The sequence below is a fragment of the Candoia aspera genome, chromosome 1 (genome assembly GCF_035149785.1).
Source record: "Candoia aspera isolate rCanAsp1 chromosome 1, rCanAsp1.hap2, whole genome shotgun sequence".
Lineage (NCBI taxonomy): Eukaryota > Metazoa > Chordata > Lepidosauria > Squamata > Boidae > Candoia > Candoia aspera.
The window spans coordinates 93,674,326-93,691,545 of NC_086153.1; the positions used below are offsets into that span (position 1 = coordinate 93,674,326).

General features: G+C 39.0%; 1 protein-coding gene across 2 annotated transcripts; it reads left to right on the forward strand.

Annotated features, from left to right (window-relative positions):
* The first annotated feature begins 740 nt into the window (after positions 1-740).
* On the forward strand, positions 741-14,827 carry LOC134501884 (pantetheinase-like). 2 transcript variants are annotated; one of them, XM_063309881.1, is made up of 9 exons: positions 761-846; positions 1,288-1,398; positions 2,117-2,349; positions 2,435-2,565; positions 5,146-5,338; positions 6,632-6,923; positions 7,520-7,890; positions 10,132-10,302; positions 11,544-14,827. In XM_063309881.1, exons 3-9 carry the CDS (start codon positions 2,134-2,136, stop codon positions 11,667-11,669), a joined length of 1,500 nt encoding a protein of 499 aa, XP_063165951.1. In that variant the 5' UTR covers positions 761-846; positions 1,288-1,398; positions 2,117-2,133; the 3' UTR covers positions 11,670-14,827. The 2 variants fall into 2 exon arrangements, with proteins under 2 accessions (XP_063165960.1, XP_063165951.1); XM_063309890.1 differs by lacking the exon at positions 1,288-1,398 and having other exon boundaries at positions 741-785.
* The last annotated feature ends 2,393 nt before the right edge of the window (positions 14,828-17,220 follow it).

Below are 17,220 nucleotides of genomic sequence, written 5' to 3' on the forward strand. Positions count from 1 at the left end.
AACATCAATTCTTAAATAGCCTTCACAAAGTTAGTCATTTTTTCCAAAATAAATGAATGTAAAAAGGAATTATTAAAATAGTCTCCCAATGTCAATTACAAAGTAATCTGTTTCCAGATGGGCAATTTTAAAATACAGTTTATTATTTGTTCTTTGGATCTAAGCTACCAACTGGCAGTATGTTGACCCCCAACTCAGCATCATTCAAGCCAGGTTATGCACATCCAGAACATAGGATCATAGGGTTGGAAGGGTTAATCACAGTTAAGCCATTGTCGTGAGAACAGATGTAAAATTTTAAAAAGCTTTCTCAAAAGCAAGTTCTGAGAAAAAAAATGCTTTTGATTTTGACATGTTCCACTCATGCTTCCCTGCTCGAGTTAACACTTCCTTAGATCCACCCTCATACTTATGTGTATAGTTATCCAGTTTCTCTCTTTCTGTGCCAGCTATTAAAGAAATACCATGAGACCGAAATTGAACTTACGGGCAACTTTGTTTCTCCCCCCCAAGAAACAAACAAAACTCATCACGCTTTCAACAAGAGGTCTAATCAGCATTCAACCACTTGTACTAGGTGCCCAACATAATTGAAGTCAATGCCTTAAGTGTTAGTTGAACTCAGGCAAAATCCAATGGACAATCCAATCCATGGACAAAAGCCAGCAACAATCCCTTTTAGCCATTTATCCAGGCACAGTTTTGGACAGCCTCTGGTCTTCAGGGAAGCCCAACCAGGAAGTAGAACAAAGTGCAGAAGCTTAAACAGTGACAAAAGAAGGCAGGTGCGTAGGACGAGTTTGAATGTTATCTGTCTGTCTGATTTGAACTTTGTTTCTAATTAAGGTAATTGCTTTGAAAAGTATTCCGTGGTAAATATTGGGTGCTAAATAGTACTTTTCTGCTAATGTCAACATGTATTTTTTGTTTACTAATGACGGTATCACTTACTGCAGTTCTGAAATCCTCTATGATTGTGTTAAGAGGAGCACGCACCATATGTTATCAACCCAGAGCTGGCTGAAGGATAATTTCCATCCATGCGTGATATAGACAGCACACAAAGTAGTAGTAAACAGTGGGTAGTAGGCAGAGGCACAGGGTGGGAAAGAGACATGCACAAAAATCTCCCAGCTTCTAAGTTAGCAGGATGGGAGTGATGTCACGACTTGCTGGCTGGGGAATTCTGGGAGTAAGTCCTCACATCTTAAAGTTGTCAAGGTTGAGAAACACTATTATAATGTCTTGCTTTTGTTAAATGGATCTAAACATCATCTAATGGGGCAGGGAGTTTTGTGTGCACCAACAGAGGTACTCCGGGGCAGGAAGATTGGCACCCCTGGGTGCCACACTGGAGACCTGAGATTTACATTGCTATCTTCGTACAGATCTGTTCAGGTAAAGTTAACATTTTTAACTTGTTGGATGGTCATGATGAATGTTTTATAAAGAAAGAGTAGTAAGAGAAAGAAGATTATTAGGTTACATTAATCTAGAGAACCTAGGTTTCAGGCTATATCTTTAATACAGGTATATTTATAGAAAAATAGTACAATATTCCTTTTTTGTTAAGGAGGAAGAAGACTAAGAGCACAGTAGTATGCTTGTTTGCTGAGATTAAATCCAACTGTACAGATTTAACTGTTCCTCCCTTCCTTTGGGCCGTTTGAATTAGAGTCAAAACACACAAGTGGCTTTGGGTACATAAACAGTTCAAACAGCAGCAGGCAGTTACTGATTTCAAGGAACACTCTTCATTTCAAAACAGCTAAATCAATCATATGTAGAGCCAATTGGGGGTATTGGTTAAGGCATCAGGCTAGAAACGGGGAGACCGTGAGTTCTAGTCTCGCCTTAGGCATGAAAGCTGTCTGGGTGACTTTGGGCCAGTCACTCTCTCTCAGCCCTAGGAAGCAGGCAATGGCAAACCACTTCTGAAAAACCTTGCCAAGAAAACTGCAGGGACTTGTCCAGGCAGTCTCTGAGAATCAGACATGACTGAATGGATTAAAAAAAAAATTCACAGTATCCAGGGTCACCTGACCAGGTATATGAATTTTCCAGCACTCTGTCTTCACTCAATCTAACTTTTTGATCTTGTTTTCTCTCTTCCCAGTCCATAAGGACATTGCAATGGTCTCCTCTCCATCTTTGCAGCGTGCTTTTATTTTTATTCTCCTGGGGGGCCTCAGGGCTTTAGCCTTGGACAAATTCACTGCAGCAGTATACGAACATGCAGTCATACTGGCAAAAGCCACACTGAACCCTGTTTCTCCTGAAGATGCCTTAAAATTGATGAACCAAAATATGGACATCTTAGAAGATGCCATCCAAAAGGCAGCAAAGCAGGTACTGAGTACCACTTGCTAAAGTGCATTTGTTGGTAAAGGTTGTCCTGCAAGGGAAGGAGCTTTACCTTCACGTCTTTTGACAGGGTGCACACATCATTGTGACTCCAGAAGATGGCATATATGGATTTAACTTCACTAGAGAAACAATTTATCCTTACCTTGAGGACATCCCAGATCCACAGGTCAATTGGATTCCATGTACTGACCCCAAAAGGTATCTTGTGCTTTGCTTTTATGCAGTCTCAATTTAAAGGCACTTGAACATGTGGTAGCCTTCTCTTAGGTTTGTGTTTCAATATTATAATGTACATTCCGACAAGCTCAGAGTGCTTAGCACATGCATTAGACTTCACCTGTCTTGAAGGAAGGAAGGATCTTTCCATTTTTTTGGATGGAATCATCCAAAAGAAGAAACCATCTTAGCATTTAACACACGCATTAGACTTCACCTGTTATCATCTGGATGTATCCTCCAGCTATGTTGAGCTCCAGTATCCACCCACCCTGACCAGCATGGCCAGGGCTTATGCTGATATCTGTCAGCTAAATAGACTGACATGGATTCAGGCTAGGCTGAAATAATTGTCAGTGATACAATGATTAGTACCTGAATATATTTTTATAGCAACCTTTCTCCATAGAGCTCAGACAGTACACATAGTCTCTACTTCTGTCTTCATAACTACTGAAGGAATAGGATGAAAAATAGTATCTGCTTTAACATTCCCCAAAATTGCAGCAGAATGCAAATTTGAACTCAAGCCAGCAGCTAGCCTGCCTTGGCTGATCTTGCAAAAGCTAAGCAAGATCAAACCAAGTATGTACTTGGATGGGAGGCTATCAGGAAATCCCAAGGTTGTAGGCAAGACTGAGAAATGGAAAAAATATCCCAGAAGGCAATGATAAATTGCTTCCATATTGCTGAGAAAACTACATAAATACATCTATGTAGTCACCGGAAGACAAGCCTGAGTCAAAAGTCATGACAAGCTATGCCCCAGTACATCACAGTAGTTAATTCCCATTTTTAAATGTGTTCTTTTTAAGAAATTGTAGCAAGAATATTTTAACTGGGCTTGTGAAGATGCTCAGGAGAGAAAGAAGAGGAAATGGTGTGTGTGTGTGATAATTTACTAGGTCAAAAGAAGATTGTCACTGTTCCTATTTTCTTATGTTCAGAGAGGGATGATGGTGTGGAGAATGCAGGAATGCTTAGCTTTCCAAGTTTAGCTAAAGACAGTTAAGTGCTACCATGAAGCTCAACATGATTCCCCAAGAAGAATTTTCACTGAAAACTTGCTCCTGCAGTGAAGAGAGTAAGCAGTGTGTTGGTAGAACCAGCTATATCTAGTTTGCTATCCACCTTCATCTCTTGCAGAGACCTTAAGAAACCTGGCATTTTTGTCAGTATTTAGCACCTCACCAAGCAACTGGATATTGTCATTTTTGCACCCCTGCAAAATTTCAATGGTCAGAAGCACATTTTGGCACAAGGAAAAGGCAGCATTTGGCAAAAAAGTAAATGGGGAGGGTAGAGCCTTGGTGAGTAATGCATTTTAACAGAGAAAAACAAAGCAAAATGATACCAGGAAAAAGATCTCTTTAAAGCCAGAATACTTTTGAAGGCAATAAAATTATTTTTAATTACCAAGTATTTATTAGAGCCATCTACTATAAAAGCCACCAATTACTGATGAAAGACATAGAACATATTTGCAGGTACTTATCTTTTTTTAATTAAGAACAGTCTGGGAGGCTAGATTTAAGCAACTTGTTGGCTTGCTGCTACTCATGCTTGTCTATTTCCACAAATTTCCTAACATACACAAAGATTCCCTTTCTAGTCTTTCCTGAAAATACACACCCATACCCACAGAGAAATAACTGCATCCTTTATTTTCAAGGACATACCCACATTCATTCCTGGGGCCTCTTGATTGCTCTGTGGACAATCTCTTCAAATAAGAACCATCTATATCACTCTTAAGATAAAATGTGCTGTATTTTGTTGCTGGTTCAGTTTTAATCTTCTGTTCCCCACCTAGAGTCATTGTTGTGAGATGGGCGACTGTATAAATTGTATAAATAAAGTTAACTGATTTTGTTTAATATCTGCTCTTGTAGATATGTGTTTGACGTTTCACTGTTGAAAATTGCTGGTGAGGGAATGGATCAGTTTGGAGTGGGGAAAAAAACTGTGTACATTTGTTGCACTAAGCTATTATTTAACTGTGTTTTATTAAATAAACCATAAATTGATGGCTTTACACTGCATACTAAGTCCCAAAGTATGATCTACAAATTGCAATTACTGGATTCACACCATACCAAACAAATAACTTTATAAATCACACATTGTATATTTATAAAACAGCCTACTAAATTATATCATTATACATTCCAATTATCTCTCTGTAGAGAACCAGGGCCAGGAGGATTCATTTCATCTTTTCCCCAGTGAACTGGTTTTCCAGTGATGGAGAACGTACCAATTACTACCTGTATCTTTTCCTCTTAGATGGAAAAAACAACTTCCTGAATCAATTTCAAACAGAAATATAGCTTGAAGGGAAAAGATCTCACATAATCTAAAGCTCACCTATTCCAATTGTCAACCTCCTGTGGCTCTTTTCTTCTTTTCTTCTCTTTCTTATTTTAAAAGAAATCCCCTCACTTCTGATTTATTGCCTGTTTTCTCTTGGTGTCTCTTTCTGTATGATGTCCTTCAACATGGAGGTAATCTTCCAAAACTGCCTTGTTCTAATCCTTGAATTATGCGGTTTTTCCTGTTTAGATTTGGATCTGCTCCAGTACAAGAAAGGCTGAGCTGCCTGGCAAGGCACCATTCAATCTATGTGGTTGCCAATATTGGGGATAAGAAGAAATGCAATTATACAGACCCAAAGTGCCCTAGCGATGGCCGCTATCAGTACAATACAGACGTTGTCTTTGATTCAGATGGAAAGCTGGTGGCACGATACCACAAGGTAAGGTTACAAATTTCAGTATTTATTTATTTAAATCCATTCAGTTGTGTCCGATTCTCGGAGACTACCTGGACAAGTCCCTGCAGTTTTCTTGGCAAGGTTTCAGAAGTGGTTTGCCATTGCCTCCTTTCTAGGGCTGAAGAAAATTACTGGTCCAAGGTCACCCAGCTAGCTTTGTGCCTAAGGCAGGACTAGAACTCACAGTCTCCCAGTTTCTAGCCTGGTGCCTTAACTACTGCACCAAACTGGCTCTCATGGCACTTTATTTTTAAGAAGTGGTAATTTCTCCATAAACCCACAAACCAGAAGCATATCCCTTTAGAAGTTAATTTCACTTTAAATATCTGAGGCTGACTATGTACACTAGAGCATATCTCAACTTTGAAATTTCAGAGGGATGACTGAATTACATGTAGCAAAAGTGATTTAGCATAAACCATATATATGGTGGTACAGAGCTCTGGGCATCAGATGATATCTGCTTCTAATTTGGCCCTTCCTTCCTTCCTTCCTTCCTTCCGATTTTCCCCCTTCTTTTAGTTTCCATTTTTTCATTGATGAAATTTAATAAAGATACAAATAATACATGACAATACAATAGAAGATAAAAATGATAAAAATAAACTTTTTTAGGTAGTATTAAGTTCATCCTTTAACATATTATTAACTCTGGAAATAATATTGCTCTGCCTTCTCATTTCTATTATATAAAGAAATTTCCAAAATTAATTAAGAAGTGCATGTCTTGAATCCTTTGTGACATCTGAAGCATTTTCCTTTCACCTACCTAGAATAATTATTGAGCCAAATCCTAGCCTCAACAAAGCCAGAGTTCTTCGTAATATCAAATTCCATAGTTTTGGAATGCAGTTCAGCATCAAATTTACATAGTACGTTTTCCCCCATTGATGTAACAGTCAACATTGTTTCAAAGTGGAAACCAAAAAGGAGCCCTAAAGGAAATATTTAAAACAGATAATAGCAGAGATTTGTTTTCCAGCACAGAACCAAGATATATGAAAATGCAGGAGACCACTATAAGTGTATCTCAGTTACACAGAAGTTCTACTCATTGTAGTGGGTGCCGATTCTACATTATTTATAGGCACAGAAGTTAAGGACAAATAGGTCAATCTGAATTGAAAGAAGTTCTGGATTTTTTTCCTCTTATTTTAAAATATCTTTCAGGTTTAATTAAAATGACTTGTGGATGGCTTTAAGTCAGTGTTATGCTGTTCATATGTTTACTGAAAAATACCTCACCTGTTTCCTAAATGTGTTATCTTTTAACAGTTTAATTTGTTTATGGTGGAACATCAGTTTGATTCCCCTAAAGAGCCTGACCTTGTAACCTTCGATACTGCCTTTGGAAAATTTGGCCTCTTCACCTGCTTTGATATCCTCTTCCATGATCCTGCTGTGGCCCTTGTAACCCAGCTCTCTGTGGACACCATCCTTTTCCCTACAGCCTGGATGAACGTCCTCCCACATTTATCTGCTATCGAATTCCATTCAGCTTGGGCCATGGGCATGCGTGTCAATGTTCTGGCAGCTAATACTCACAGTCCTGGGCTGAATATGACAGGTAATGTATTGGTTGAGATAAAAGGATTGATTGGTATTTGTTTCCATTCCCTAGACAGCTGAGAATCTCCAGCTGGTTGGAAATTAGCTTCCTTGAGAACTTCCGTAATGCCCACTTGCTGAAATTAAGATATCATGGGGTGGAGTCCCTGCAGGCAGAAATTCAGAGGGGAAGGCAGGCATTGCCATCACTATAGCATGCAGAACACAGTCTTATTCACTCTTTATTCAGCTTCTATGAATAATCTCTGATTAGGTATATAAATAGTAACAGTCTAGTTTTGCTTGATCTCTTTTTGCTGCTGATCATGAATACCAATTTTCTTTAAATTTTTGAGGGAGCCTAGTAGGTTTCTTAAGCGGAATGTAGGCTCTTCCCATTCTGTTCATGCTCATCAAAGTAGAAAAAGGAAAGGAGAAGGCTGATAGGCTGAATTCTTGGGTATACGAATACATTTGTCAGTCTTTCTTCACAGTGTTATATGTGCATATTGGGGGGGGGTGCTTTCTTAATATATCTGGGGGTGGGTTAAGAAAAAATGTACATGTCTTGATAGGACAGGATGCAACAATGGCTTTTATCCTTGTCATTGTTAGGTAGTGGTATCTACACACCATCTGGATCCCGAGCATATCATTATGATGCAGAATCAGAGAATGGACACCTTTTGATTGCAGAAATCTATTCCCATCCTTCTTGTTCTCCCACGTGTCTTCCTGCTGTTAACTGGAGCTTGTATGCCACAACTATTGAACAATTCCCTGAGGACCATACTTTCCCTGGAATTGTTTTCTATGATGAATTCACCTTATCGAAGCTCACAGAAGACGCTGGCAATCTTACAGTGTGCCAAAAAAGTCTCTGCTGCCATTTAAACTATAGGATGACGGAACAACAAGAAGATGAACTTTATGCGCTAGGGGCATTCGATGGCCTTCATGTGGTTGAAGGAGAATATTACTTACAGGTCTTATTTTATTTATGGGGGAAAATGAAAGAGGGAAGGATGAAAGCCTTGATGCCCACTAAAAATGCAGGGTGATGTCTGGATAAAGTTCAGCACTTTATTCCCATTATCTGTCCTATCTTAGAGCAAAGACCCACACTGAGACGGTATCTTGGTCTCTAGTGTTTATTGAACATCTCTAGTAGACAGAAAATCCTGCCAAACTGAAAGAGCGTGGGAAACCCACACAGATAAACCCAAGAATCAAGGCGGGTCTGCTCTGAGTTACTTTGAAGGACAGTTCAAAGCCTCTAAACTTTGCATGTGTTTTTCCCTCTGGATAGGGGCCCCTTCCTGCTCACCATCAGTACTCATGACATTATCTCTCTTAGAAACTTGGGTATAATTTTCAAGTTTAAATGACTGATCATCTTGTGGCTGCATCATGCACATGATGAATGAAAGCCTCTATTAACAAGAAGAAAAGTCAATCCTAAGTTTCTAACACTTGGGAGGATGGAGGGAAATGTTCCACCACACAGAGTTCTGGAAAGTTTATTACCATGCAAAGAGATATAGAACTACAGTAGAAGTCCATTGGAAGCTGACATCGAGTGCCCTAAAATTAGGAGCAGTCTTTAGTTTCATCCTATAATTATCTGGCTTCTTATTAATGAGCCCTATGTTGGTTCATCCTTTTGGTGGTTGCCTGGCATTTAATCATGCAAGAATGCATTGCAAGGATACCTAACTGTTTGGATGACAGTCTCTGGAAGTACTGACAGCAGGAGTCAATGAGTCATGAATGTTTGGATAGAGGGTGGAGATCCTTCCAATGCTGTTAGAGCAGACCTCTCTAAGCAGTTGTTTTGCACAGAATGCTGGCCCATCTGTACACTGTATCTGGTGACTCCATGGAGCCTGCCAAATGTTTGGAATCAGAAGTTGTCTTTGAGATGATAGGGTGTTTCTCCCAGGCTGTGGTCCAACATACATTTTGGATTTTGTAAGCCACCCAAAGTATATTGTGATGGGCAGCAATAACAAATGTAATGAAATGAAGTTAATGCAATGACATAAACGTGCCACCATCCAGGAATGGGCCTTCCAGTGGTGGCTCGTAACTTTGGAATAGCCTCTCCCAGTGGGCCAGCCAACTTTCCCTCCCTCCTTGTCAAGCCCTTGCTTCTGTGCTACTGCCCTCCAGACAGCTTGGAGAAGCATTGTCTTTTTGGCCCAGGCAGAGATACGTGTATTTCCCTGGCCATTTTAATCAACAGTCACGCTGATTTGATACACGTTTGCTATTTAGACCCTTGTTAACTGCTCAGCCTGTTGGTTGTATTGTTTTATTCGACTAGCATTTTAGTGTTATGCATCTTAATTACTGTGATTTAGTATTCCTTTCATTTGATAGTTTCGGTCTGTTGAAGTCTGCCAGAGGAAATCTGGTTTTGGTTTTGAAAGGCAACATAAAAATGGCAGGATTCACCAGCATGCCAATGCCACACTGCTTTGGAGGGATAAGGGTGACTGGTTGTTGTTGTTTTAATTCTTTTACTTGCAGAGGCATTTCTCAGGCAGCTGAATCCCCCTTCGCTTTGGCAGAGGCTGAGCACACAAAGCACCAGACTGCTTGGCATTATTTTCTTGGCTTGGCTTGTTTTAGCAGGGCCACAGTGGGGGGGGGCAAGCGGGGCATGTGCCCCGGGCGCCGTGCTGTGGGGGCACCAAAAATGAGCACTGGAGGGGCACCAAAATGGGCACGGAATCCATGTTTGCCCTGGGTGACACAGATCCTAGTTGCAGGCCTATATTTTAGAGCAGTGTTTTTCAAACTTGGCAACTTTAAGATGTGTGGACTTTGACTCCCAGAATTCCCCAGCCAGCATGCTGGCTGGGGAATTCTAGGAGTCAAAGTCCACACATCTTAAAGATGCCAAGTTTGAAAAACACCGTTTTAGAGAGAGCAACTGGAATGTACATATCCAGCAGCTCTATACTGAGGTGTATACAGCTGCAGGCCTTGGTCAGTATGACACCAGGGACTCCTCCAATGCCAAGCTTCATCTACTAATCCTGAGTCAACAGTCAGTAGTGCTTCTCCCACAGCCACCAACGTTCACTTGGGTGTGTTCCCCCTTGCTATGGAGGAAGTTAAGACAATGGTTTGGCAGTTCGTTTTCTGATAGTAACAACCCAGTTCCTCTATAATGAATTCTTCTTCAAGGCATTGCTTGTTTGGTTTTCTTCCGCTTCCAGATATGCACATTGCTGAAGTGTGGAAGTACAGACCTTCAGAGCTGTGGCCAATCAACCATTACTGCTCGTTCCCATTTTGATTTCTTTTCTCTCAGTGGCACATTTAGCACAAACTACATCTTCCCAGAGGTTTTACTCAGTGGGATTCGTTTGGCCCCTGGAGGGTTTCAGGTAAGGTGGTGTTTCCCATCTTAGGTCTGCAAATATTGTTGGGCTGGTGTGAAACGAGCTGGGCTCGAGTGGAAGCAGTGGGGAAACAAATCCCATCTGGTGCTCAATGAGACTCAGAAGGAGAAGGTGTCTTGGTCACCTCTCAGAGGCCAAAATTGAATTCTGAGAAAAATATGGCTCCTCACTGCTATGTCTTTCACTTGAGTGTCTTGCTTGATCTATGTGTTTGTGTGGAGGCCACACATTGTTAAACAGGTCACATTCGTATAGAGCAGAGATTGACCTACATGGCATTTATGTCTTGCCATTATCTAAGGTTGTCACTAAACCAAACTAAGCAAGCAAAGAAAATCCTGTATACGTAAAAAATAATACTGGATTGTTTATATCAGAAGTAGGAGACTGAATTGTGTTCTTCCCACTTGCTCCTTCAGAAAGCAGAGGACATTGGGGGAGGAGGTGTTCAGGAAAGGCAAACAGCCCCCATTCACAGTCTTTCCTCTACTTAAAATGGGAAGGGCACGAAAGAGGATATTTTTCTATGCAGGAGAAGATAGGGAACATTATTCTTTTCCTTTTATATGAAGTGAAGTGCTCCATGCAGGAAATAATTATACAGCATTACATAGCTTGTTATATAGGTACAGTATAATCTATAATTTTAGATTATGCCATATATAATAGTGTAGGATGCCTTTTTTCTAAATACGAAACTTTTTCACCGAGCACATGTTTAAACTGTTTTGTTGGGAGAAAACATTTTGTCACTAAACATATCAAATGGCTTCAAAGCGGCCTGAATGTCCGCAAAAATGGATCTGACATGATGATGTTTTTCCTATGGTTCTCTCACATACAGCTAAATCCTGTTGCTAATAGCAGCTTTTCTACATTATCTAATTCAGGAGTGGGGAACTTGTAGACCCACAGATGTTGCTTAATTAAATCTCCCAGCAGCCCTAACCCACATGTCCAGCGATGAGGGGCCCTGAGAGTATTTCTCCATCTTGATCCAGTTCAGCATTATCTACACTGACTAGCAGTGGCTCTCCTCATTTAATTCTTTCCCAGCCCTATCCAAATATGTGGATAGTTATCTGGGATCTCCTATATTCTGTACAATAAGAACTACAGCTCCTCTTAATCCCCTATTTTAAAAAATGCCTCAAGTCAGCAAGTAGGAGAAATTTATACCTTACCTAATTTGGCTGTATCACTGAAACCCTTTCATTCATTCCTAGGTTTTGAGTGATGGACAACTGATCAGTCAGAATGGTACCTCTCAGGCACTTTTAACTGTGACACTTTTTGGGAGATGGTATGAGAAGGATCCTCAACCTATACAGATTCACAATATAATCCTCTGAGCTATGAGTATGACATTTCTACAAAGCAGTTGTTTGACACTTTATTGTTTCAATTGTCATTAATCTTATTGTGATGGATATCTCATCTGAATGGCTGTGTATTGATGATGGATAAATTGATGCTATGTTTAATCTTGGCTAACAAATCCCAAGGAACACAAGTCTCTCAAAGTTTGTCCTAATAAAGATGCAACAATATAATAGTTCATAGTTATTGGTTAGGCTATTCCTTAAAGCATGCCACACGTACAAGGTCCCTGGAAGCTCAAAATAAGGATAATCTCCAAGTAGTGCTGCATAGCACTGATTAGGGCAGATATTTGAAGCCACTTTAAAATACATCAGATAGTTACGATCATGGCTGTGCCAACACCACCTCATCTCTTTGTGGGCCAGAAACGACTCAACCTGCCCCAGAGTGTTCTGCGGATCTTTTAGTTAGAATCAGCCCTCTGATCAGAAGGAATCAGAAAACCAGACTTCAGGCTTTCTGTAATCAAGAATGAGAAAAACTCACCTGCTATAACATCTTGGTGTTTCATTATTTTCAATCAAGAAGTTGGCTGGGTTGACATAGTGAACCTGGCTTAGATTGTAATGTGAATCCCACCAACATTTGATTGAAAATAATGAGCCATGCTAGTCAACACTCATATAGTTCACTGTGGCCTTCACCCCACTCAATGCCTGATGCTCCTTATTAAAAATAAGATAATCATGTTCTAGGAGAGAGAGGACTTGTATGTAGGAGTCTAAAGTATGTGTAATTTTCTCTAAGGCAATGAATTTGCTTTTCAAATAAATATTGAGAAGAATTTTTGAGTTGACACGAGTAAGCCTTCCTGCTATAAGGTAATCAACATGGATATACAGAAAAGGGGACTAAATATGAATGAAAAGATATGGTGAAACTATGCTGAATAAAAAATGCCTATAGAAATAAGGGTACTAGCTAAGAGATTATAGAAACTTCAGATTGAGCGGGAGGGAGGGAGGGGAGGAAAGTTCTTGGAAAATGAAGTATCAACAAAAGATGGACAGTGATAAGTTAGAAAGCATGCACTTTGCATACAAATAGTTTTACTCAAGCAGCAATCATGGGCAATATCTTTAACAGAATCAACTAAAATGGCAGAAAAAATATGCTAGTATTTGAATTACCCAGATTTTTTCCTCAAGCAAGATGTAACAAAAAGCAGGATATGGAGAAGAAGCAAAAAGCTATTGTAGTCATGAGACCTGTTGCTTAGACTCAGGCTCAAGTTATAGTAGTGTGTGTGTGTGCATGTGCACATGTCCCTTGAGAATCCAGCAAATGTAAATTGATGCTTCCTGTTTAGAAAATTGGGGTAATTCTTGGCTAAGGAATAAAAATTCCATTACATAAATATAGGGAGATTTAGACGTGTTCTTTACATCTGTATTACAGTGTGCAATGTCAGTGTATATAAGTAACAATCTTACATTTGGAAATCAGTGGTATTTCCATTTTATATGCTCAACCAGATCCTTGATGCAATTGATGGAGTTGAACTTTGAAATCTAGTCTGATAGTGATCTGATGGAAGCTGCAGGTCCTTATCTGCTCTTATTTTAAATATTGGCCTTGGGTGATCTTTACCACCTATCGCATCCTAGGCATTTCTATAAATCATCCTTCCCCAACTCAGCATCCTCCAGCTGTCAGCATATAACTGCCATCGTCTAGTACGGATGATTGGATTTGTAATGCAACACCTTTGGAGGATGCCAAGATGGGGAAGACCAATCTAAATCCTTCCTTTGAGATTTTACAGAAGAATTTTATTTAGTTACAGCAAACTTTGTCTTAAAATCGATTGAACACACAAGAACAAATTTGTCATGCAAGGAAAGGAGGCAGGAAACCTGATTTCTTGAAGACTATTTACACTTAAAAAGGCTTCCAAATCAAGCCTATACTGTAATCAATATTAAGTACGAACACTGTCCCAAGTCAGCATGATTCCCTAAAGAAGCTTGATGGAAAGTCTTCATGACTTTGGAACATGAGAATAATTTGTTATAGTCCTTTCCTGGCCAAAAGAAATGCCTTTCTTTCTGTCAGTATTCCTGCATAGCAACCTTCGGGTGTTGCCAAGATAAACAAAAAACACCTGTCCACAGTGCCCTGTTCCTTAGAAAAGCAGTGCTTTCAAAACAATGCCTTTAACTGATAAGCTGACAACTCAGTTAAATTCTAAAAATATTAGCATTGCAAAAGGTAGTTAACTGTGTATTAACCTAGAAAGATGTTCACATTCAGAATTAATATAATGGCAACGACAGGCTTTTGAAGTTGTGATTCTATGTGTTCTTGCATGCGTGTAACTATTGTTAAATTTAATAGGGCTTATTTCTGAGGAGCACATTAAAGATTGTACTAAATAGTTTGTTACCTGAACGCTATGCAAGTAGACATCTCATGCAGTGGGACTTGCTTTCCTTCAATGGTGAATTTCTTCCACACCCACCTCTCTTCTCCAGATTTGAAGGAATCCATGCTACTGATGGATACTATACTGTTCGTAGATTGAAATTGCTGGGTACGTTTCTCTGTTTGTAAAGAATTGTATCTTAAAACTGCTCAATTCTATAGCACTGCAAGAAAGGAGACAAACTGGTTATATTTAACTTCCTGACTGCAATCTACTTCTAAAGTGGCTATTTTTTGGAAACTTCAGTGTAGATATCGAGCAAAACCATTGCCCAGCTTAACAATGAATTTGGGGGGGGGGGGGATCATTCAATCGATCCTCGGTGACTGCCTGGACTAGTCCCTGCAGTTTTCTTGGCAAGATTTCAGAAGTGGTTTGCCATTGCGTCCTTCCTAGGGCTAAGAGAGAGTGACTGGCCCAAGGTCACCCAGCTGGCTTTCCTGCCTAAGGTGGGACTAGAACTCACTGTCTCCTGGTTTCTAGCCCGTTGCCTTAACCGCTAGACCATACCGGCTCTCAAATACTAATTAAATATTAACTATTGTAAGCCCTAATGATATACTGAAGGATGATGGTTAAATTCTGTGGACATAATGTTTTAAGAGTTACAGTGGTGTGTAACAGGATCGTTGGTGTGCTTGAAATGATTCTGTAATTTCGCTGTCCAGGGAAAACTTAAATAAATAATAATCATTGTTCAAATTTTCAGTATGATTCATATTTAACCAGGAAAGGTCAACTGTCTGACAATTTTAAATAAGTAGATTTCAACGTTCATATTTAAACTTTTCATACTCAGTTAGTATGATCAATGTGCTTTCAGGTGTAAAGATATGCAAATTAAGTTATAACTATTTGCCTACCTTTGGCATATTTATTTCCATGGTCTTAATACACATCTGATAAAAAAAAACCCCATTAACTTCCTCTACACTGCAGGCAAACTTGTGCCTGGAAAGATTTATCATCTGCTTATCTTGTCCGGATATTTAATATTGACGTCATCATGTTAGTTAAGACTTTGTATCAGGCTGCAAATGAAATTCAGACTTCGCTGGACACAGCTTCAGTTACTTGAAGTTGAATGGCTGATAAGTCAAATGATATTCTGGGCTATTTTGGATGGATTGGTGCTCAAGAAAGATCTTGCTTTAGCTAATGCAGATTGTTTTTTGGAGGTAAGATTTATTTCTAATCTGGGGATTTTGGTGGGAAATTTGTTACAAAGCTGTTGAACAAGAGACGTTTGCTTATTAGCAGCACAATGACAGAACTGGACAGGTTATTTATTTATTATTTTAAGCCTATTAAAAGCATGTCCGAACTGGACAGGCTGTTATTTACTTATTATTTTAAGCCTATTAGAAACATGCAGCCAAAGAAGTTTGAGTAAAGCCACAATTTAAGAAGACTGAAAACATAATCAAACTCCTGGCCTGAGAAAGTTTTTTATGGCCTGCCCAGAATAAGATGAGTTTAAATTTAGGGGGAGATTTATAACTATTCTATTTTCATTTTATTTAGGAATAAAATTTCTAATATTCCTTTTCTTTTTTGTGCCTTTGAGTCTGTCTTGACCGCTGCCTGGACTAGTCCCTGCAGTTTTCCTGGCAGCATTTTTGAAAGTGGCTTGCCCTTCCCTTCTTCCCAGGGCTAAGGCAGAGAGACTAGCTCAAAGCGGAACTCACTCTCTCCTGGTTTCTAATCTGTTGGCTTTAACTGCTATACTAACCTGGCTCTCATTCACTTCATTGCCGTAATATATTTGTGACAAATACGTGTAAGAAAATAGCGAACATTTTTAAAATTTATTTGTTGGGAATAAGGATGGAATTTAAATTATGTTAGTATTTATTGAAATGTTAAGGTAGAAATAAGACTCTCATTTTTTTTTACTGCTAAGTTAAAGTGGCATAATGTTGCTTTGAAGGTATATTATTTGCCATGCTGGATAGTACAGAAAAATATTATTTGGTGGGGGGGTGATTATGCTAAGTACATTGCTGGAATCCAGAACTGTACATAAATTGTCAATCTATAGCTTATAGATATAGCTTCTATATAGCTTATAGAATCTATAACCTCAACAAGGTTATTGTTTATTTGCCATGCAAATGGTCATATTTCAGAAGCTTCCATTCCTTAAGAAAGGGTTTCATTTTCATCTACTCCTCCATTGTGGGTAGAGTCGAGTCTTTCCACTGGATCCACTAGTGGGATGATGGAACTTGCTGAGATGGCTAAATTGACTTCTTTGATTAGAGAAAAAACATTATCTACATTTATTGCTGACTGGAAATCCATTACAGACTTTTTGTGTGAAGCAGGAAAAAAATGAACTTACGATTTATGGATTTGATGATCAGAAAAAATAGATTATAGAAAAAAGTGGGTAATGTTGTAACCATAAAGTAAGAGGTAATTTTATACTTACAACTGCTGTAAAGAAAATTGGAAGCTGCTACTTCATATTTCTTGTCTTTTCTTACTTTTGCACCTTTGACTCTTCCTTTTTTTCTTTTTTTTCTTTTTTCTTTCTTTTCTTTATATTAGTTTATGTTAGTTTTTATCTTTCTTTAATTTTGTATTTTATTGTATTGTATTTATTTTCTATCCCACCTTTTTTATATACATAAATAACTCAAGGTGGCAAACATACCTAATACTCCTTCCTCCTCCTATTTTCCCCACAACAACAACCCTGAGGTGAGCTGGGCTGAGAGAGAGTGACCGGCCCAAGGTCACCCAGCTGCTTTCATGCCTAATGCGGGACTAGAACTCACAGTCTCCTGGTTTCTAGCCCAGCACCTTAACCACTAAACCAAAAAATAAAATTATGTATATAAAAAAGGGTTCCATTTTATATATTTCCGTATTTACTATAGACAAACACTCCATTGTTTTAAAATACATTTTATTGAGATGAAAACCCTTTACTTAAAACTAACTGAAGCCCAGGAAGGTTGAACATGGTAAGGCAAGATTTTTAGTCCTCCAATTCCACTCCTTTACACTAGCTGGACTCTCTCCAGTCCTCATGTTGAAGTTAGGCATCAATCATAATGTTTACAAATCACAATAATTGGGTTCACATA

Bases quoted from the DNA above. Each gene is read 5' to 3' on its own strand.
- LOC134501884 (XM_063309890.1), top strand. From the start codon at position 2,134: ATGGTCTCCTCTCCATCTTTGCAGCGTGCTTTTATTTTTATTCTCCTG. The intron at 2,350-2,434 runs GTACTGAGTACC...GTCTTTTGACAG, and splicing joins TCCAAAAGGCAGCAAAGCAG to GGTGCACACATCATTGTGAC. The intron at 6,924-7,519 runs GTAATGTATTGG...TGTCATTGTTAG, and splicing joins TCCTGGGCTGAATATGACAG to GTAGTGGTATCTACACACCA.